General features: G+C 43.6%; 1 protein-coding gene across 4 annotated transcripts in view; it reads left to right on the forward strand.

Moving 5' to 3' along the window:
- Window positions 1–3,896: 3,896 nt before the first annotated feature.
- The window catches only part of LIMS2 (LIM zinc finger domain containing 2), a 36,824-nt gene continuing 16,792 nt past the window's right edge, over window positions 3,897–23,928 (forward strand). Inside the window, exons 1-5 of one of the 4 annotated variants that reach the window (XM_066619388.1) lie at window positions 3,897–4,099; window positions 4,494–4,583; window positions 17,894–18,053; window positions 19,595–19,661; window positions 20,248–20,368. In XM_066619388.1, the coding sequence (XP_066475485.1) occupies window positions 4,089–4,099; window positions 4,494–4,583; window positions 17,894–18,053; window positions 19,595–19,661; window positions 20,248–20,368 (449 nt within the window). In that variant the 5' untranslated portion in view covers window positions 3,897–4,088. Of the gene's footprint in view, window positions 4,100–4,493; window positions 4,584–5,861; window positions 5,910–10,257; window positions 10,396–17,893; window positions 18,054–19,594; window positions 19,662–20,247; window positions 20,369–23,928 lie in introns of those variants that run through there. The other 3 variants (XM_066619386.1, XM_066619387.1, XM_066619385.1) reach the window with 3 other exon arrangements.

Raw genomic sequence — 23,928 nt, forward strand, 5'->3', positions numbered from 1 at the left:
TATCATTCTCTATGGGCCCTGATTCTTAGGCTCAGCTGTTTAGTCCTATAATGAGAACCTGCTTTCACGCAATGCGATGGGTTACTCTGGCCTTTTTCTATCTCTGGGATATCTCTGGGAAATTCCGAAGGTAATTTCTAATGCAAAGGAAGCAACATAGAGATAGGAAAAGGCCAGAGTATCTCATCCCATTGTCTGCATCCGGAATATGTCATAACTGCAAGAGGACCAAGCATCCCAAAATGTAGGACATGACAAAATAAAAGCTAAAAACATTCATATATTAATTTTGTGTAGTTAATTTAAACACTATATTACTTATCATTAAATTTAAAACTATATTATATATTATTTATTAATTACAAGAAGGCTATGAGCGTCCTGCAGGGGCCTTCTCATAGGGAAAAGGAGGATATTTAAGTTCTTTTCCAGGACACGAGGCTAAAAAGAGGACATGGCCTGGAAAAAAGGACGTCTGGTCACCCTGTTTTTGAATTCTCCTCCACCATGTTTCTATAGGTGGTTCTCTACTGGGGGGGGGAAGGCTTATGAAGCTCCCCGTTTACATATGCGATTGCAGAACATAGTACACAACTGATGGTCGATACTACACTTTAAAGAAATCATGCTGAGCAATACAGGATGTTCTTGGGCTGGCGAAAAGCTTTCAGACACCTGCACAATTTCAGGGTGGCATAAATTCACCACCAGCATACCTCCCACTGGCAGGAGCACCCCAGTGCAGGGAGTCATGGGTGGGATGGGAAGGAGCTACATCCTCCATAGCCTAAAGCCCCTCCAGATGATAGACATGGCCCAAATGTCAGTGGAACACGACACCATCTAGAGCTGGCATACTGTGCTTCAAAATGCACCCATAGAAGGGAAAAAAAGATCTCAACATCCCTCTCTGTTACAATGAAGCATAGGATACAGACTAAAATTTGCAGTCAATCATATCACTCCAAACCCAGCAGCAGCCTTTCCCACCATCCTAATTTTCCAGCAATCTTCTTGCTATCATCTTTGTGGGGCAATCTCATCCTCCCAATGCAACAAGCACCCTCTGGCAGAATGCCATGCACCTCAACCATTCCCAGTGCTGCAAGTACACACATTATCTGAGGATATGTTGACCAGAATGACAACTGCCCATACAGAACAGAAAATGCAACACATGCTGGAGTCTGCTACAACACTCAACACAGTGGGAAGGGTACCATCACAGTATAGCACTCCCCCCCCCCAGATGCCTCTGGTAAGGGTGAGCACAGCTGCATGCACACTCTGGTGGTATCACTCATACCCCATCATGCACTCTTGCCAGGACTTGAGTCAGCCTCTATCTTGCAAATTTGTGTTTCTTTGCTCTCCACAGGTTGCATCCTGGCAGAAGCCAAGGATGGGAACCCCCTACAACCACAGACCACCATACCAGAGGGATAGGACACTGGATGTGTTAGAGCAATGGCCTTCATTGTCCCAGCTGCTCATCAGTGTGGTTACCAACAGAACAATCCCAGATAAGCCAAAGTAGCTTTGCAAGCTCCATGCCAAGCAGTGAGTCAACTGGTGCAGCAAAGCCCTGCTTGCACTGCACTCTACTGTTTGCCAGGATCCTGCAAAAGCACAGGAGGCCAAGCAGACTGGGCTGCTTGGCAGCTCCACACTTGGGTCTGTCTTGCAGATGCTGCACATCTGCAGATGTTCGATAAAATCCTTGTCTGTCATGCCTGTTTTCACTTTATTGTGCAGCAATAGGAGGAACAGTAAAGCCTATTTCTATTTGTTCTTGCAATCTAAAATAGGATCAAGCTAGCAAAGAAATCTAAACCATCCCTATAAACACATTCTCTTTTGCATACAACTCAAGTGAGAAACTGAAGGATAGCAGGTATGTTGACAGACCAGGGTGTTGGTGGTCAACTGAGGCTTTCTTGTTGCTGGTTCTCCCTGACTCAGATCTTGCTTGCTGTTTTTATAGTCCTTTTGATGTCATTTTCGAAATAGGGTTTTTTCCTAGTATTGGGCTATGACTTTACTGAGTGACCTAATGCCCATTCCCTCATCTAACTGTCCCTCACCTAGTTCAGCTTACATGCAGGAAGGGTTTCTTCCTGAATATCTTGCATGTCAGCATTCTAACATTAGAAGAGCTCATAGTTGCAACCATTCCTTAAGAAACAAAGCCTTTTTTCCACATTGTTTTGAGTCTCTTTGATCACCATGACTCACTTGGGATCTCTCCAAGAATGCACAGCTCCACATGCTTTTCCCTAGTTCAGTCTTCTGAAAGCAAATACAATGCAAGCAGTTTTCATTCATTCCACACATTCATACTCATATCTAAAATAGCCAATAGCCAATGTTTTGCTTGAAGCAATAATAGGCAACACAGCAACTGATTAAAACAATAATAATATTTAACTAGTGTAGATAACAATGTTGTAATAATGGATAAAACAGCTTATCCTTCAATTGAGGCAATAGTAAGTAATATAGTGGATTATAGTATAATAATCAAAGCCAAGACCTGACCATGACAGATTCATTTCTTCCCCACCCCACTCCCATTAGCCAACATGCCACATCCCAAAGTGTGACTACACAGCTCCCTCCCAGGCCTGATCCACCTGGCCATGCACCTCAACCACAGCAGCTACGTCAAGGTGGTTGCATCCTGCTGACAGTGCACTGTGGAACCTCAGCTGCTTAGCCTCAATTGAAGTACCCCTATGCACAGTAAGGGCATGCAAAGCATGAGAAAGGCATCCCCCCCCCCTCCAAATATGCCCAGCTCGTGCCCACAGTGCAGCTGAGGACCTAAGGCTCACAGGTCATCCCCAGGTCACCCTAAGAAGCCAAGGCACAAGGCTACGATTCACAATGCTTTGAATGTCCACTTGAGAGATAAAGCGGGATATAATTTTGTAAGTGAATGAATGAATGAATGCTAGACCTGCCTGTCCATACCTGTGTCCCCACACCCCTTCTGCAAATGGCCAGACAGGGGGCAGAGGCCACAGCAGGTAGGAAAACTGTCTCACTGGGATTTAAAGACCACGAATGGTGGAATCAGAGGCAAGCCAGCTTTTGGGGGGGGGCACACAGAAGATGTGCCAGTGTGGATGGTCCGAGAGGACATTGAGTCAGACAGCAAGCAGCTGAGGCCAAGCCCAGATTTGAGAGATGCAGCGTTGAAAACATGTTTGCACAGAAAACAGGCAAGAAACATTTCTTACACAGTCACTGCTAAATTTGGACACTAAGGACATCCCTTTGGAAAAAAAACAAACCCACTATGTAGTGGATTTTTGGCTGCAATCCGAGGCCTGTCTGCTCAGAAGTGAGCCCCATTGGATTCATTGGGGCTTGCTCCCAGGAAAGTGTGCATAGGATGTGCAACAGGATGTCCATTATGGGGTACAAGTCATGATGTGTATGCGCAACCTCCTGATTTTAGAAATGGGTTATGTCAGAATGCCAGATGCAAGGGAGGGCACCAGGATGAGGTCTCTTGTTATCTGGGGTGCTCCCTGGGGCATTTGGTGGGCCGCTGTGAGATACAGGAAGCTGGACCAGATGGGCCTATGGCCTGATCCAGTGGGGCTGTTCTTATGTTCTTAATGGGGCTCACTTCTAAGCAGAAAGGCCTAGGACTGCCTCCGGATGACCACAAGCGGAGCACCCACTGGGCTGCTCCCTCCCCCATGGCACCCAGCTGGCTCCCAGGGGTGCTTGTTCTGTGGGCCTCAGGAGCCCCCTTCCAGCCGCAGGATATGCCCCCTCCAGCGAGGCGTCTCCCCGGGAGGCTTTGGCTCCTGCCCGCCCTTTCCCCGCTGACTGTTCCATTCCCTTTCTAGGAAAAGTATGTGCCGGCCGAGGGCGGAGGGAGGGGGAGGCCACGGGGGCGGCCCGCGGCTGCTGCAGCCAGCACAGGGCGGAGGACGACCGCCCGCCAGGCTGGCTGGGCGCTGCCTCGAGTGCCGACGGGCCCCTCTCGCCCCGTCCTCCGCCAGCAGGCAGCTGCACGCCCGCCTGCAGCACAGCCGCCGCCGCCGCCGCCGCCGCGCAGACCGAGTGCCACCATGACGGGCAGGTAGGAAGCGCGGGCCGGAGAGATGCGCGGGCGCCCGTGCCAAGGCTGGGCGGCTCTCGCTGACTGCCTCCGGCCCCTGTGGGCGAGCGGAGCCTGCCCTGCCTGCGACCCCTTCGGAGTCAGGAGAGGTGCCTCCCCCTCTCCAGGCCTGTGCTGTTGAGTGAACACACTTACCTGGGCTGGGAGTAAGCCCCTTGACTCTAAGGGGCCTTGCTTCTGAGTAGACAGGCATAGGATTGGGCTCTAAGGCTGCACTCCTATCCACACTTACCTGGGAGTAAGCCCCTTTGACCATAATGGGTCTTGCTTCTGAATAGACTTGCATAGGATTGGTCTGAAAATGTGCCTTTCTGCGTGTTTGGTTCACTATAATTTGTATTTTGTATCATCTCAGGCTGCAGTCCTATCCACACTTACCTGGGAGAAGCCCATTGATTATATTGGGACTTACTTCTGAGCAAACATGCATAGAATTGGGATCTCAGTAAGTTGCAGATATACTATCCCATGGCCTTTGGGCCTCACTACCTACTGCCTCATTGCCTCACTGTTTTTTCCTCTGTACCCATGTCTGCACCACCAGGCTCTTGTTTTTGCCACAACACACTGGGCAAGGCTGCCCCTTTGGAAGTTGTCACTGTTATTTTTGTCTCAGCTGGTTGTTCAAGTAATGTACAGTATTAAAAGCATGATATTTTGACTGTTACGGCTTATGTGCATTAATAACAAGAGTGCGAGTACGTGCTGAGAGAATTCTGCTCAACAAGTGACTGCAAACCAGTATTCTAGGATTGAGGGAGATGGAGTTTCAGAGCAGAAGTCCATCTCCCTCATTTCTAGAGTAGGGTGTGACTTCCTTATTTCAAAGTTAAGCACAGTAAACAGCTAGCCTTCTGAAATATTTTAATAGCAAGTATCCATCTGAAAGTTTTTCACAGTAAATGCTGATGTAAATTTGCAACACTTGATAATAAGTAAAATGAATTATCCCTACAGTTGTGTGACTGGCTAGTGGGGAAAACAGAGTCTAACAGCCTGATCCTATGTATGTTTACTCAAAAGTTATCCCCTCTGAGTTCATTGGGGCTTAATCCCAGGTAAGAGTTCACTGGACTACAGCCTAGAGACACTTCATTCCTCAACAGGAAGGAAGCTCCAAGGCGTTAAATGGAGGTTATTTCCAGGTAAGTATGCTTAGGATGGTGGTCTAAAAATTGTTCTGATCATGGATTATGGCTAACATTTCTGCAGGGAGATTATTTTCCTGAATCTAGCACAGATCACTCAAATCATTCTGAGGGCTCTTGTCACATCTTTATTAACTGAATGGGGCCACACTACAAACCATGGAAAAGTATATTTTAGTTGCAATTTTAACTTTGTGTGTTCTTAATTCACTCAATAACTCCCCATTTTTTCCTGTGACCCATAGCACACTTTCTCTTTTCTCTGTGTATTACCAGCTTTCATATCTCTCTGAGGGCCCAATCCTACCCAATTTTCCAGCGCTGATGCAGCCATACCAATGGGTTGTACACTGCATCCTGTGATGGTGGGGCAGTCTTGGAGGCCTACTCAAGATAAGGGAACATTTGTTCCCTTACTTGTGGGCTGGATTGTGGCTACATTGATGCTGGAAAATTGGATAGGATTGGACCCTGAATCTCTTATTCTGTGTACTGTACTCCTTTTTCTGCTTTTCCCACATAGAGACTGTGTCCCCATCTGGTGCCCTTTGTCTCCTTTATTTCTTTACTTGCAGGTCTCTCTGCACCCCTTGTTGCCTCCTCTTTTCCTCCATATACTCCATGTAAGAGCAAGGAAGTTGATGGCAAAACAAAAGATAAGATACAGTACTACCAGTTTTATTACAGGAACTGTAAGCATGATCGCATATCCCAAAATGAGACTTCTATGTCCCAGTTTAACCTTTGATTGAAGATGGAGGAAAAATATACCTCTTAAGTGAATATAAAATAATAATAATTAATAATAATTAATAACTAGGTATTTATATACCGCCTTTCTGGTCATCGGATTACTCCTCTGACTTTATTCAAGGCAGTTTACATAGGCAGGCATTTCTAAATCCCTCAAGGGGATTTTTACGATCATAGAGGTTTTCTCGTTCAAGAACCAACAACATTTCAGAATGGATCTTCCTGGTTTGGTCTCACTTCTGGCCTCCAGTTCTCCCACGCAGGCTGACAAGCAGCTCCATCTCTCACATGGAGGGCAGCCAAGACGCTTCTTGCTCTCACCAAGAGCAGGTGGAATCACTCAGCTTGGCTTGTCAGCTGCTTCAAGGTCTCGCCATTCTCAGCTGTTCAGGGAGCTGTTCAGGGAGCTGCCGGTGTCCTCGAACTGGCAACCTTCTGATGTTATCTTCGGGTTAAGGGAGGTTCTACCCTCTAGACCAGACCTCCTCCCCTAAAATAAGGGGGAAATCCACAATCTGGGGCCCAGTTCTGTCCTTCCCCTCCACCTCAGCCAATGCAGCCACATGCTATATCCAACTGGAGGGGGGGGGGGTTATAAGGCTTTAGAAGGGAAGGGAGAGAGGAAAAATATTTTCTGCTCACCAGTGGGTCTCCTCAGACCTGTGCCAGCTCTTAAGCTGGCGCAAATCTGAGGAAAGAAAGGAGGCATGTCAGGAGGCCGAGGGATAGGATACTGGCAAAGGTCATATGTACCAGTTCCTTCCCCCTCCCACCTCTTTCATGCCCCCCTGACCCATTTCTCCCTCCTCCCCCACTGCTACTCTACCTGGTCTGGTGGGTACGGCAGGATACATTGGCAGAGTTGCAGTGCACTCCATCAGCACCCATGCTATGACAGCAGAAGTGTCAGCAGAAGTCTCTTCTGCTGTCATAAACCCCTCCACATGATTGCGTAGGATTGGGCTGTTAATTTAATTGTGCACTAGAACAAATTATCTTTATGTGTGTGACCATCCTTATTATTTGTGTCCCAAGCAGGGAAGAGCATAAAGTGTAGGGGTGTGTGGTTGCAGGTACCAAGGAAGATAGGGGATGAGCATGTGCTATCTGTTCCTGCCTGCTTTATGCTCAGAGATCCTTAACATCTTGCAGAGAGGAATGGGGGCTTCTTGTTGCTGATGAATGAAGTAGAGACAATAGAGTGCTGAGTGCATGTGGGGAGTGGGAGAGTCAAAAGGAACATGTGCTTGTCCCACCTGCCTGCTGTGGTAGGTTTTTAGCTTGGGTTTTTAGTGATACAAAAGAACAGAAAGTGATGCTATCAGTTGGCAAACACTTATAAAAAAAGCAAAGCACCTCAAATTTGAAGAATTGTCAGTACAAAATGTGCAATAAGCATGAAGATCAGCAGTTGTGAATCAAAATTAGTAGCAATGCTTACTGCACACAGCTATAAAGACACAATAACCAAAACATTAGTATAAAACATTTTAGATCAAAATTAAATTTTCATGCAAACTTACCACAAACAGACAAAAGTCCAAAGCATATAATGTATGCACTTCTACTCAAAACCAATGCTTGAGCACACTAATATCATGAAGATTAAAACCATAGTTGTAATTACCAAAGATACATGCTTACAAGAAGACTTGCAACCCGGATTAGGGTATTTGACCCCCCTTCAATTGGCCAAGGGCAACAGTGCTCCTCTGTCTCTTTAGGATTGCCTCATGTTCAGCTGGTGGTCATATCATATCTTAATATGTGCTTGACTAACTAACACCCAGTGCTTAAGCTACATGCATAATGTGCTTTAGATTTATGTCTGTTTGAAGCAGGTCTGTATGAAAATTTATTTTTTGTATGAAGTGTACGTTATGCCTATTTATAAGTCTTAATTTGAAAGTTGATGCTAAGCATGTCATCTTTTCATCTTTTCTGTTTTTGTTGATGTTTGCTGATACTATGGTTCTCAAGTGAACAATGAGTAAGGGTGCAATCCTAACCCCTTATGTCAGTGCTTTCCAGCACTGGCATAGCGGTGCCAATGGGACATGTGCTGCATCCTGCAGTTGGGTGTCACTCATGGAGACCTCCTCAAAGTAAGGAAATGTTTGTTCCCTGACCTCAGAGCTATATTGCCGTTATGTCAGTGCTGGAAAGCACTGACATAAGGGGTTAGGATTGTGCCCTATGTAACTAATGGGTCATGAGGGGGATTTAGGGTGCATTATCATGACCATATGCTGTAGCAGCTTATAGGTCTACAGAGAGTGGTAAGAGGCACTTCCAGCTTGTGAGTGGAATTGGCAGGTGCAGAAACAAAGGCAGAATTCTATCAAACCACCCAAGTGAGTCAATTACTACAATCATTAGGGGAGCTACTGTTTCCAGTAATATTAGGAAAACCCTGGACTATGATTTTTAAATATGTTAAAAGTCATGTAGAATATGTCGGAATAACAAACCTTTTCAAGACCAGATGAAGCATGTTATGAATGTGAAAAATGAAACAACTATATTATGGAATGGTCATTCCTGACTTGTAATACTTCTGATTACAGTCTGCTCAGCTATGATACTGGGGAAACTCCCCTTTTCTTTGCTTCATTAATGCTGTAATCCTAACCTACAGTCTTGTGTTGGCAACCTTCAGTCTCGAAAGACTATGGTATCGCGCTCTGAATGGTGGTTCTGGAACAGCGTCTAGTGTGGCTGAAAAGGCCGATTTGGGAGTGACAATCCCTTCCACACTGGGAGCAAGTGCAGTCTGTCCCTGTCTGTCTCCCTGGCTATGGGCCTTCCTTCTTTGCCTCTTTGCCTCAGACTGTTGGCCAAGTGTCTCTTCAAACTGGGAAAGGCCATGCTGCACAGCCTGCCTCCAAGTGGGCCGCTCAGAGCCCAGGGTTTCCCACCTGTTGAGGTCCACAGGAGTCCACAGGAGGCCTTCAGATCCCTCTTGCAGATGTCCTCGTATCACAGCTGTGGTCTACCTGTAGGGCGCTTTCCTTGCACAAGTTCTCCATAGAGGAGATCCTTTGGGATCCAGCCATCATCCATTCTCACAACATGACTGAGCCAACGCAGGCATCTCTGTTTCAGCAGTGCATACATGCTAGGGATTCCAGCTCGTTCCAGGACTGTGTTACTTGGAACTTTGTCCTGCCAGGTGATGCCGAGGATGCGTCGCAGGCAGCGCATGTGGAAAGCGTTCAGTTTCCTCTCCTGTTGTGAGCGAAGAGTCCATGACTCGCTGCAGTACAGAAGCCTAACTGAACACAGTAGGATTTGCTTCAAAATCATCATGCATAAGATTGAGCTGCAAGGATCTGAATTTAAACACTGTTTTGCTTTTTGTGACTCCAGTTTGTGTGTTTATGTGAGTATTAATATATTTTCCTACCACAAAAAGAAGTCTTAAGTGCACATTGCAGTTATATCATAAAGTCAAATTATCATGAAACAAGAATGAAAAAGGATGGGGAGGAAGGAGGGGGGAGGGAGGCAATTCTGGATTGCCCAAACAATGCAAAATTTCAAGTGACGACTCCAGCCTGTGTAATGGGATCCTGTCTCTAGAGTGGGCGTGGAATGGGAGTTGTGTAAAAGGACAGTTTGAGCCTGAATCCTTTGTGCCTCCCAGCATGAATGTAATGAGGAATGGAATGTAAAGTACGTTTGTGTTTTTTTTCACTTCTTGTTATTGTGACAGTGATCTTGCAGACTGAAACCAGACTGCCGTTTGTCCTACTGACTTAAAGAACAGTAGGTAGTACAGGGACCATGATGGGACAACTGAAGAAGATTGATACAAAGGAGTCTGCTACTTTCTGTTAGCAGCCTGCAGTATTAGAAAACTGCCTAATATCTATTAGAACTGATTTTTTTTTTTTGCTGAATTGGCCATTCAGTGGCCTTGTGCTTTTTAGTGGATTAATCAAATTATTTGAAATTCATTTCTTCTTCAAATGACTCTGAATAAACTTCACTAATTCTCAGCCTATTTATAAAATTATTATAAATGAGATGCATTGAAGAAAGAAGTGTATATGTTTGAAGAATTATGGAGCTGAAAGTGCTGTTTAAGGAGGATGGATTTTGCTTGTTCTGATTAGCATTTCTGAGAAAAACGGTGCTCCAGGAGAATTGGATTCTCTGAAATTTCAGTGCTATTGACGGATTGCTCTTCAGTTAGCCTCATACAGTTTTCATCCCAGAGGTAATGAGTTCCACAGCCTGCGTAAGACTTCGGGGGCTGACATCTTCCAGACTTTATCAGCGCCGGCAAGATCGTCTGAGTGGCACAGGGTCACTGTTGAATGATGGGAAAGAGAGGGCAGCTGGGATATTTGGGTAGGTCTTTCGGATAAAGCTTTGTCAAATGAATGGGTCTTGGTATATTGGAATCTTTCCTTAGGCTTCCTTTGAAGCAAAAACCTTCCTTAGGTGGCTTGGAAACTACAGTGTTTTAATTTCCACTCTTCATTTGAAGGAGAATGTTTCCCTGGTATGAAGTTTTCAGTTCTGAACAATTGCAGGAAAACAACAGTGGAAATATTTACTCGCTTGGTGATGTTTTGGTGGCAAACAGGATGGAGGCATCAGCACCATATAGACAAGCGGTGTGGTGTGTAAATTTTCAACCTACTAAAAAATCCTGATTAAATTTTAGTTGTTAGTACATGTCCTAGCTAAAACTTTTATAATATGAATGTTTTTAAGTCAGCTATTTCTTTCTGTTTCTTCATCATAGGATGAGCATGCCACAAAAGGGGCACAGCTTTTGTTCCTTTAAGAACTTTAAAGGAGGGAAAAGGTCAGAAAGTACAGTTATTTTGTATCACTGCAGCATGAAAGAAGCAGCCCTTGTGGAACACCTGTGTTCCTCAGCATTCTTAAAGGGACCAATAGCCTTGTCCTTGGTATATGATCATCTACAGTATGGATTTATTTTATATATAAACTCATAGTTACGAATCTTGCAAAGTTATGTGTAGCAAGTCTTTAAAAATCTTTTGCTGAATAGCACTATCTCATGCCACATTACAATCTTCTGTTTAAAACCTAACGAGTTTAAAAAGCCGCTTGCAATACCATACAAGAGAGCTGCTGTTTGGCAAGTGTGTTTTAAAAGTCTAATGTTCTTACTCTCATACAAGAGTAAGAAAAGCTGTACCAGCCAGAATTTCCTCCACTAACATTAAAGACAGAGGAACCCTGTCCTCCTTGGCTTCTGGTCCCCTGAATGGGCATTTCTAGAAATGTTCAAGACTTAGAATTTGTAATTTTATTTCAGCAGTTGGATAAATCCTTCAACTTTTTAAAATATGTAATTTTAATAGGTGAGAATGCAGGCTTACACAACCTGTGACCCTCTTCTTCCCCAAACACACAGGGCACACACAGCTGTGTGTATTGTGGCCAACCAGGTGTTTGACTGCCCCTCTGTTTCCACCAGATCAAGCAGATAGCAAAAAAAGAGTTATCTAGCTCTTGGCAAAGTTATGAAGCTGCCTGAATTGAGTAAAATCATTAGTCCATCTGGGTTGGTATTGTCTATACAGACTGATTGGTAGCAGCTCTCCAAGTTTTCAGGCATGGTCTTTCTCAGTGCTACCCAGAGATGGCAGGGATCTAATCTGGGACCTTCTACATGCCTAGCATGTGCTCTTTTCTTCAGGAGACAGTGGAAGAAAGAAACTTTTGGACAGCTGTCCAGACCAAACCAATGAACTGATTTTTTTATGCTCCTTTTCTTATGAGCATATAATATTTCCTTTTCTTAAGAGCATATAATAGATCTGTTTATGTTTCTGCTCTCACCCTTTTAATTCATGCACTTTTTAATGGTCTGGTATCTTGTGTGGATTCTATATGAAAATATGTGTGCTTGCTGCATGAGCTAGTTTGGTGGATATAGAGGAGCATCCATTAAAAGGGAAAATGCTACAATATAAAACAGAACTAATATACTGAGGTGTTTGGAAATGGGAGAAATTACAAGTGGAAGAAGTGGTTTTCAAATTGTGTTCTGGGGATCTATGTGGGGACTTTGAGACATCTAGAGTGTACAGGGCAACATTATATCCAGATAGTCCTTACTGGCATGCCAGGCAAACTGAGAGTGCACTCTGGGCTGCCTCCCTGAAATGGCTGTGCTGTGCAGGAGTTCCTTCACAGTCACGTCCATGTGGAAAGGGTTTCCTGAAGGAAGGAAGTTTGAGAAGCACTGATGCAAAGAACAATGTACAGGAAAATGAAAGGCTCTCTGAGGAATGAGGGAAAAAACATTTGGGGAGGAAACAAGTATTGAATAGGACATAAGACAATATACCACATTCTACAATGACAGGAAAGAAAGGAAGATGAACCCAAATCATGAAGGTCAGAAAGAAGGAACAAAAGATGCAGGAGGCAAAGTAATCTACTTTTTAAGCTTGTGGAATATCAAGGTAACTAAATAAAATGGTAAAATTGACAACGATAGTTATTGCCAAGTTACAGACCAGCTAAATACTAGAGACCTATTTATGTGATGACCCAAGAATACACTTTGCTCATATATGTTTAAGGTGAGTCGGGGAACTGAGAGTCAACCCCTGGCAAATTTATGGGCTCTCCTGACTTGCTTTCCTCCTGGGTTGCAATCTTGTAAATAATGAGGGGTATGCAGAAGTGATTGGAATGTGCAGTTTGTTGAATGAATTGAGATAGTGTAAGCAAAAACATGTGTTGAAACACCTCTAATTTTATTTGTCTATATTGAAAAGGACTATTCAGGACAATTTATGAATTATGGACTTGAGCCCAAAGGCTCAAATATTTAGTATACCCGTGCTTCCCAAATTTTTTAGCACAAGGACCCACTTCTAAAACAACAGTCTATTGTGAACCACTAACAAAAAAGAAATCTAGAAAGAAATAATATTTTATTTATTAATAATATTAATTAATAACAATCGGGTTCCTGTGCTCTTGAAGCTGCTAGAGATCTTACATATACAGGATGAACAGATATGATGGAAGATAGTGCCTGTGATTTAACCATTGTATAGAAGAGGGAATTTTGGCAGGTGCAGCTTTTCAAACTCTTCCATGTTAAACTGCACCTGCCAAAATTACCTCTCTAATCTATGGTTAAAGGTATAGTCAGTGTGTCCTCCATTGTATCTGGTCACCCTGTACATTTAGTGTGTGTGTGTGTGTGTGTATACACATTTGCTAGACTCTATCTAGAAACTGAGTTGAAAGACTGTTTCCCCAAACATTTACAGTCATTCCAGGGTACCCAGAAGGCTGAACTGGGGAGCAAGATGTGCAGTGAGAAACTTTCAGGCCGGGCAAAAGGCTGAAATGGGGTTCATTTTTTGCAACCCACCAAAAATTGGCTCACAGCCCACTAGTGGTCCCAATCCACAGTTTGGGAAACAGTTTGGGATGAGTAACCAGTAATCAGTAATTATTGATTTAGATATGGCTGTTCACTAAATTTAGCCACATATTTCATGACAATGCATGTCCTGCATTGTCTTGTGCTGCACCACCACTGGTTTTTGAGGTGCAAATATGTCTGAGCTTCCTTGCTGGGATATGAAACATTCTCTTTGGGTGGCTATTTTGAGAGAGCCTCCAATCTCATCTGAGCCTATGAAGAAAAAGGAGCTGTTTTTGCTCTCGGCAAAGTTTTTACCAATGCAACCTTAGTAGCGTAGTATCTTAGGGAACCTTGCCTCCAGCATATGCTGCTCTTAGTCCAGACTGTAGCATGATGAAGAAGATTGAAGGGCTGAAGAGAAGGGCCAAGACTGCCTGGTTGCCAAGCACTCAGTGGCCCGTTAGAGCTACGGTACTACAAAGGCTGAGATGGGGCAGACAAACAGGTGCAGGACCACATATGTACAGGAGTGTTAACTAGGCTTAATGGGTGACTGGGTGCATAAAGATGGAAACAGCAATGAAAATACTTTTGTTGGTATCAGAAGGTGATAGGAGAGGTGTGGTGAGAAGACAGTAATTTTAAGTGAGTTTTGTATTGTTCGTGAAGCGTGTACTATGAGATTTTTCAGTGGGTAGAAAAAAGTTGATCTTATTGGCAAGGACTGTTTACAGATTATTTTTAAATTTGTCTACTCTGATATTGTAATTATATTTACTCATCAGCAGCCACTTAATTGATCAATTTATTCCATTAGTAAAGTACCTTTCTTTGGGGTGCAATGAATTCTTATTATCAATGAACAATTATCAATTATATTTTCATGCGTAATGATCAGTTTCTTTATCATTTATCTGTTTCTATTATGTACTCCCCAGCTTTCTCACTACTTTTGGGACATAGCACCAAACATTAATTGTTAATTATTCTGTCTTCTTTATAATTTCTTATTTGTTGTGATTGGGTTGTCTGGATGATTGGTCTTTTGTAACGTCTCACTAGGAATTATGAAAACCCGCTGTCGGCTCTAGTGTTTAAATATGGTAAATCTTGACACATTTGACATTTTTAAGCTGTTATGAGTGGGCGGATGGGTGGGATGGATGAATTTGAGATCTGCAGAGCTAGAATCCAGAAATGTTTCTGAGGTCAGAAAGAACTGAGGACAATACCATAGCCCTGCAAAACAACAGATTGGGGGGGGGGGTGTTCTCATTTCTCTTAAGTAATCTTGCAGCTTTACATAAATTGCACTTACTGAACAGATTTGGAAACTGAAACTCTTTGTCTGCTATGATCTGTTTTCATAAATTTTTGAGAGTTTTTGCAAGTTTGGTTGCGGAAGATTGTTTTAAAATATGAAACACTAGCATGAATTGAGTAAATCAATTACTCTTTGTTTCCCTTCCCCTTCCTGTCAGTGACACAGCTATGCCAAGGGTAGGGGGGCAGCTGCTGAGTTGTCAGGAGCCCTAGAGGCCAATTCTATACCAGCAGTTGTGACTCTGTGGCCAGTGCTGGTGTGAGCTTACCAGCTATACAAACTGGGATTTCAGCAGCTGTTCTTGGGTTGCTATGTTCACACTGCAGTGCATAGTAGTGAGCTTCAGATTAACTTCTCATCTGCCCTGTTACGAATGTGCAAGCATAGCATTTGTACTTCGCTTTTTCCATATTTCAGACAGTATCTGTAAGTGTAGCTTTGCTCCTGACCACTGTAGGTTTTGTTTACTGTTTCAGGTTTGTAGAAAAAAGCTATATCAAGGATTTCCAAAGGGATATTTGTGTTCTACAGAACTATCCCTTTGGAACAGAACAGCAAAATCAACAAACAAGCTTGTAGTGCCTTAAAGACTAACAGACCAATCTTATCCCCTACCACTGGCAACAATGCATCTGTGCTGATGGGGCACGTACTGCATCTAATGGGGGGGGGGGTATGTGACCTGAAGGCCAAATAGAGGTAAGTAAAAACCATTTTTACTTATCTCTGGGTAGGCCACCTGGTGGCCTATTAGTGTCCTTGGCCCTCATCAAGCTATGTAACTGGCACAAGTCCAAGAAGAGAAAGGGGCGAGGCAGGTTGAAAATGAGGGATAAGATCCAGTGTGTGCTTAATAATAATAATAATAGTAATAACAGTATTTATATACCGCTTTTCAACAAAAGTTCACAAAGCGGTTTACAGAGAAATATCAAATAACTAATGGCTCCCTTTCCCAAAAGGGCTCGCAAGCTAAAAGATGCCAAAAGAACACCAGCAGACAGCCACTAGAAAAGACACTGCTGGGGTGAGGAGGGCCATTTACTCTCCCCCTGCTAAATAAAAGAGGAGCACCCACTTAAAAAAGTGCCTCTTATCCAATTAGCAAGGGTAATTGCTAAGAGCTTTTGCCACTGAGATCCATCCCCTCCAGCCTGCTTCCCACCCCTTCCTTATGCCCTCATACCTTGCCCCAACACCAGCATGGCCTCTAGAACTGCTGGTGCATGTGCTGTGCCTCTGCCATTTGTGCCAGTGTCCTGGAAGCATGTGGTGTTGTCCTGGCTTTCATGCCACAGCAAAGGGCCTCAAGTTGCTGGAGCATGAGGTCCGGCAGTACAAGGCCCAGATAAGACCTGGAAGTAAATCCCATTGAAATAGTGGCACTTACTTCTGAGTAGACAGGCATAGGATTGTGCTGTAAGAAATGTAACATAAACATTTGTGGACTATGGGTTACATCATCAGATGTTTGAGTTAGAAGAGCATTACTTGCATGTTCATTATTTATCAACAATATTTAAATTTGTATCCCTTTTGCATTTGTAAGAGCCCAGTCCTAACCAAATTCCCAGTGCTGATGCAGCCTCAATATAAAGGGACAAATGTTCTCTTACCTTGAGGAGGCCTCTGTGATTCCCCCCCCCCCCACCGCAGGATGCAGCGCATACTCTGTTGGCATGGCTGCATTGGTGCTAGAAAGATAGGACTGAACTGTAAACCTGGTTTACAAGAAGAGATTTGGCTGGAAACAAGAAAGTTTAGATCAAAGAAATAGCTTCCAATGACAGCCAGGGCATGATTAAAACCAGAGATTGTGCATTAGTGCTGATCATTTTGTGGCCTGTTATGCAAGAATTCAGCCGAAGTGTTTGAATTCTAAAACTGCAGTCCTATATGCAATCCATTTATTCCAAATCCCATTGGAATAAATGGAACTTCTGAGTAAATATGCATAGGCTTGTGCTAGGATCTAGTAGTTAGTGTTTTTGGTGTGTTCCTGTTTTTGCTAACTTTAAGGCCTCTACCACACTGCAAGCAAGAGACAGTGAACATTTTTACATCATTAAAGGCCAATCCTGTGTGCCTTGAATGACAGTTGATCTCCTGATGACCTGTCAATGATTCACTCCCATATCCAAATGTATTGAAAATAATGCAGTGCAGAGGAACAACAGGATGTGCAACCAAATGTAAATGTTTTTCTAATGTGAGGAAGCACCTCAGTAGTACGGGCAACAGGGATGCATCCCCCCCCCCCGCCATTCACACACCTGCCACATTGGAACTAGTTTTGCATCCTTTGCATAGAGGTGCCAAAAAATGGCTGAAAAGGTGGAACCTCATTTCATGAGGGATAAAATTATTCACAAAACTACCATTCAGCCCTGCCCTCTCCAGCCATTTTTGCTCTATAGGCTGGTGTTTCTCAAACCGTGGGTTGGGACCCACTAGGTGGATCGCAAGCCAATTTCAGGTGGGTCCCCATTCATTTCAATATTTTATTTTTAATATATTAGACTTGATGCTCCCATAGTATGAGACTGCATTTGGGGAAATGTTACACATCTGTACTTTTAACAGTCTACTATGTCTATGCTTTTTAACAATGATAGTAAATGGGACTTACTCCTGGGTAAGCATGGGGAGGATTGCAGCCTAGGATTGTTAAAAATTTTCCTGCTTGATGATGTCGCTTCTGACATCATTTCCAGTGGGTCCTGACAGATTTTCATTCTAAAAAGTGGGTCCCGGTTCTAAAAGTTTGAGAACCACTGCGGTAGTCAGTGTCTCAAAGGCTTTCCTTTAAAGTCAAGCAAATACCTTTACGAGTTATCTTGCTTAAGAACCTTGATCCTACTGGGGTGTTTGGATGTTTGAAGAGGTAATATACAATGAAAGGGCATTGCAGCTGGACCGTATAGAACTTCTGTATATATATAACATACATTATAGGACAGTATTTCACAAATGTCCTAGAACTCGTTTTAAAATATGAGATGAGCCTATTTACGAAGGTGTGGCATGTGGAGCTGTGGAGGGAGATGCCATAGTCTCCCCAGTGGGGAAGGGCTATAGATACTGATGATGATTCACTTTGTAAGCATGACACTGGTAATGGTTTGACTTCAGTTTTGTTTTTGTTCCCCCAGTAACATGTCAGATGCCCTTGCGAATGCTGTGTGTCAGCGCTGTCAAGCTCGCTTTGATCCCACCGAGCGAATTGTGAACAGCAACGGGGAGCTGTATCATGAGAACTGCTTTGTCTGTGCTCAGTGCTTCCGCCAGTTTCCAGACGGACTCTTCTATGATGTGAGATAACTATCCTTATGTTAGTGTGGAAAGTTACTTGGCTTTTTCCTCCCCTGACCTGATTCTGAAAAGCTTGACTGCATTGTTTTCTGTAGAGCTTTCAAGTATCTTGAACCCTTTTGCAGTTCTTATGTTTGTAGCTCCCATACATCCCACCCCCAGTGTAATTTAGTTTTGATATAATCCAACTTTCAACTATGCACCACTTTTCTAGGCAAGTGAAGAAGAGTTTGGGAATGTTAACCATAAAGAAGGAGTTGAGGGAGGCATGAATACATATCTATTCTTTCTCATTGTCATTAATTTTATAGGAATATGGCAGTGGGAACAAACAAAAAAAGTCATTTAGACCAGCCCCTGCACAGTAAAACATCTCCTTTGCCCCTAAATAGATTAGCTGATATAATTCAGATAAAATGATAAAGTTTAACAAGGAAAGTGAGAGTGTGGTTCCATTGGCTTTCAGTGGATTTTTTTTCCTATTTAAAGTGGAATGGAGGTGGCACATGTAGTTGGAATTGGGAATGAGTCGGGGCAAAGTGTTAAGAACCCTGCCCCTTGCCGTAGATTTACTTTTTGGGCAGCACCCTCCCCTAGTGCTATTTTTTAAGAAAGAAGTAAAACAAGCAGACCAGCACACGTAACCCTCTAGTGCGGTAGTTACCAAATTTATCCAGGTCACGGCATCCTTAGCATTGCAGTAATTCTTTCGTGGCACTTCTTTAGTTCCGTCGCTGTAGAGTCTGCATACAACTGGAACTTTTGGGAAAATCCTGCAGTACCCTGATGAGATCACTGTGGTGCCAGGGTGCATAGTTTGGGAACCACTGCCTAGTGTGTAGTTTGTTGTCCTCCTGCCCTGTTTCAACTAGGCCAGTGATTTTCAACCTTTTTCATCTTGCAGCACACTGGCGAGGCACTAAAATGGTCAAGGCACACCATCAGCTTTTTGACAATTGACAAGGCACATTGTGCTGTCAATAGGGGATCACATCCCCCAATGGTCATATTGATAAATGACCCTCTCCCAAATTCCCACAGCACACCTGGGGACCATTCGCAGCACACCAGTGTGCCACGGTACAGTGGTTGAAAATGGCTGAACTAGGCTTTCCTCTTTGTTCTCAGTGTTTTATTTTTTTAGGTGTTGGTATAGTTGTACAGTAAAAAGTGTGTTTAGCACTTTACAGAAAAAAAATATACTTTTAAAAGACTTTTTTCCTCTTTTTTTTTTAAATCCACTTCGAGATAGAGGTAGTTTTCTGTTAGACAACAAAGCCAACCTGTCAATGCCATGCACAGGCTGGCTTGGAGAAGGGAAAAAACTGCTTTGTGATTAACTCAAAGGTCAGTTGATGAGTACTATACAAATCTGGCTTTCTGTCAAACGGAAAATATGTTTTCATCTCATCCTGGGGAGAAGGCTATGTATGTATGACAACAATGATGAGCACCTTTCTCACTACTGAAACTATGTATGTCTGTACACAGCCTTATAGCGAATTTCTTGTAAGGATATGTTCTCTTGCATTTTCTTACAGTTTGAAGGCAGGAAGTATTGTGAGCATGACTTCCAGATGCTCTTTGCACCCTGCTGTGGAGAATGTGGTAAGGTGTCTGAGTGTAAATGATTATGGCTCCTCTTTTTTGGAGAGAGAATTACCAAGGCAGAGGGATTATTGATTGTGGTTCTTTCTCCATTGGTTCTGAAGGAGAGTAGAAAAATGCAATGAAGGAACATGATTGCACTAATTGCATTGTATATTTAACTCTGAGTTTCTAAACCAAATTATCTTGATATTTACAACCTACTGAAAGAAATTTTGTGATTTAGTGGTATTGATCTTCTTGATCCTTGGGTGCCTTTGGGGAGAAAGGAGGAAAACAAATCCAATAAATAAATAAATTCTAACAAATTTGGGCTTGACTCACCTTCAGCAAGTCACTCTTGAGTCAGCCTCAGTTTCACATCTAAAAATGGGAATAACAGTTATCAACTACAGTCTTTTTCTGTGGCTGAATAAGGTAGCTCAAGAACACTGTGCTACATTAATACAAATATGTTGACTCTGGAATTGGTAGGTGATGGTGAGGCGAAGGAAAGCCTTGTGAAATAAATGGCAATTATGCCATTAAAGGTTGTTGAGTTGAGTTGAGTTGAAATAAATGGCATCTTTGTGTTCTTTATTCTAAGGTGAGTTCATCATTGGCCGTGTCATCAAGGCAATGAATAATAACTGGCACCCAGAATGCTTTCGCTGTGAGCTTTGTGATGTGGTTCTTGCTGATTTGGGCTTTGTGAAGAATGCTGGCAGGTAAGAAGGGACAGAGGGCATGAACATGAGTGCATCCATGCAGTAAAACAATTTCAGTCTGCAGTAGGACATTGTTTAGATGCAAGGTCACTTCACACACTGTGGTCAGGGAAGTAGCATGAGGGGGTGTTGGTAATCTAGTATATGTTTTAAGATACGTATTTGTGGATGGGAAGATCTGAACAGTCACTGGCACATACATGCTGTCTCTTGTGACACACTGAACATATCTTTCAAAGTGTGTGCTCATTTCCCTTCTATATGATGGTTTTAGCATAGGCACTCTGCACTCATATGTTAAATATGATAATTGTCAAACAATCTTGCATAATAAGCAATGAAAGGGCTTTGGGCCTCAGTTGGCATCCTTCAGTCTCGGAAGACCACGGTACCGCACTCTGAATAGTGCTCTGGAACAGTGTCCTCTCCAGTGCGCGAAGCCTGGGTAAAATAGGTATGGAGGATAGACTGTTACCCATGCAGCAAATCCTCCCTCTCCACGTCACTGAAATGGTCCAATGGAAAGGCAGAGGCCAATACGGTTGGTTCCAGCGGCATCGCAGGAGTTGCCAGAACGTGACTGTGTTCAGCCATGAACTGCCTCAGGGACTCCGGCTCCAGATTTTGCCTCGAAGTTGACTCCTGAAGCCTTTTCCATAACTGGATGTAGCCACAAGGCAGTGGAGGTTTGGGATCAGAGTTTTCCTTCTCTCAGATGAGCTGCCTTCCCAGGCTGACGAGTCCCATCTACCCGGTGGCTGTTTAGTCGCCTCTTACGACAAGTACAGCCAAACCGAGGGCCTATTCTTATCCCCAGACCTCAGGGCCTATAGGTGTCTTAAATACAGAAAGTAGAGTGGAGGGAAATGGTGATAGGCCATGTATTGTCAGAACACAAATGGAGAATGAATGAATGGAGAGCCATCCTCAAAACTATGGGCAAATGACTTTAGATGTAATGTTTAGTGGAAGAGGGACAACATGGAGCATCTTAATTGGTTATTTAACACTAACAAGTTAGTGGACAGAGTTTTGCTTAACATAAGACAAAACTTCTTTAATCTTTCTTTGAAAGTGTATACTTTAAAATGTATAACAAGTATGAACAAGTTTTTAAAATAAGAAAGATATAAAATACAAAAGTAAAAGAAGGGACAATACTGTATAGGCTAAGACTCACACAAAACTGCTTAAGGAGAGCAAACTAGAATAGCTTAGTGATGAATGAACCATGCAGCTATGCTCAGAGCTAACTTTAGGCTTCACGGCATCTTATCTCCTGTTGTAAGATTAACTGCTTCTCTCTTCCTCAGGTGAGCAGTAAAGTGAGCAGTAAATGGCATAGCTATGGAAGAATTATGTACTTTATCCTGTTCCTTGCATTAACATTCTGAAACTGTCAAATGTATTTTCCACATAGCCCTGGTGAATTGGCATGTAAAACTATTAAAGGGGGTTAAACTTATTGTGGTTTGTGCCCGATTTATTGATTGCGAAATATTTGTGTTCAATGCAAAGTTCATTTTTGAAATGTAATCAGGAAGATTCCGTGGCTAATGGCTAAGGGTCCAATCCTAGCCAACTTACTGGCACTGATTTAGCTGCAATGCAGCCCTGGGGTAAGGAAATTTTTTTCCTCCTTACCATGGGGCTGCATTGCAGCTAAATCGGTGACCTGCGATGACTGGCTCCATAATTGGCCCCTCATGACTGCCCCCCCTTGCAGGATGCAGCACACATCCTGTTGGCACAGCTGCATCAGGACTGGAAAACTGAATAGGTTTGGGCCTGTGCGGAACAACTCTATCTTGCACTGGAACAGGCAGGCCAGTAGGCCTGCACTATATCCAGCACAAGATTGGGGTCAGAAGAGGCTCAGCCGGAAGCAAGAGAAAACTCTTCCCCTTACACCGGGTAAGCCACCGTGGCCCCACTGGGTCTCCTTGGACTTGTGCCACCTCAGGAGGTGGCGCAAGTCAAAGGAGAACAGAGCAGCTTCAAGCCACTCCTTGCTGCTCAGGGAACAGGGTTGGGATCCAGCATAACAGCTGGTTCCCAGCCCCGTCTCCCACTCCCCGCCTTTCCGCCCCCAGGACTGCCCTCTGCCCGCCCTCCCCCACCCTGGAATGCCTCCCTTCTGCCTTCTCCCCATCTCCTCCCTGCCCTCCCCAGACTTCTCTGTCGACTGAGCTTGGCTGTTTCAACCAAGTTGCAACCTGCCCAAGTCGGTGCAGAGGCTGTATCCAGTTTCTGCAGGCCAGCGCACATCCCTACACCAGCCCAGCCAACTCCTGAGGAGGTGCAAATGTGCTTTACAGCATGTTTACAACCCTCCTGGGTCAGCGCAAGTCCCGCTGGCCTAACCCGTTAGGATTGCGCCCAAAGTTGTATAAGCCCATAATGTTGCAGTATTTGGAGACAACACTTATCTTCTCAGTACTATGGCAAACATGAATTCAGGTTTGCTGACTTGTTGCACAGTACAGAAGTGCTAAAGATTTGGGGTGTGTAGAGAATACTAAAAATTACATAAGCATGATATGCCAAAGTTACAACCATGTAATACTGGCACAACTGGCTGGTGTTTTGGTGCAGTTGTTCAATTCCATGGATCCCTGTGTTGCTCTGGTAGCTGTGATGGGTGCTGCCTACATAAACTGCACCAGCAAAGGTAGCATCACTAATTGAACTGCATCAGCAAGCACTGTATCACTAACTGTTAAATCTAACTAGATTATTGATTTGTAACAAGGGTCTTTGAATTCCTGACTCTTGTATGTATCAGCAATTCATTAACCAGGTATCCCCAAATCAAAACTTTCATATGAAATTACTTCCGTGTGAAGTGTCAAATTATTGTTCTGAACCTGTCGCTGAAAATAGTGCAAGTCCCCAGGATGGTGTTGGAGGTTGGTTAAGTTATACGCTGGCCAAGGGCTCAGGCCCAACAGAATGCTCACATGGTCAGGATGGCCCCCGCAACTGGCTGTGGTAATGCCCAATACACCTTTGGGTCAGGCAGAGAAGTGCCAAGGAGGTGCCAGTGGAGGACTCTGCCCCAACAACCTTAGTTCCAGTATTGTAAGGTCATAACCCATGGGTCTTTTAAGTGCTACTGTGTTCTTTATAGCCTGTTAAGAGTGGTGCTGAGTCAAAAGGCGAGTGATGAGACCATTGTCTGAGCCATCCAAATAATTCAAATGCACTTCCTTTGTTGCATTGTCTCTTTTCTTTGAGCCTTTGTCTCTTTTCCTTTTTGAATTTGAATAATAATTTTTATGAAGCACATCTTTCTCAAAACTCTGTAGTCCTAGATATTGAATAGCTTGCTTAACTTTTCTTGATTTGAATGGAATATCTAACTTTTCTGAAAGTGTTCAAGAATTTTTCCAGCATGAACGAGACAGGAATGACGCAGGACAAGCTGTGCATGTCAGGTCTACTAAATTTTAGCTGTGCAACCTACTTGCTTGATATCTGAGACAACCAATGTTTCAGCCATCCTTCAATTCAAAGTTCTTTTATGGTGCAATCATGGTTTGTTAAACTTGCTTTCTTCC

Source organism: Tiliqua scincoides, chromosome 3, assembly GCF_035046505.1.
Source record: "Tiliqua scincoides isolate rTilSci1 chromosome 3, rTilSci1.hap2, whole genome shotgun sequence".
NCBI classification, from domain to species: Eukaryota; Metazoa; Chordata; class Lepidosauria; order Squamata; family Scincidae; genus Tiliqua; species Tiliqua scincoides.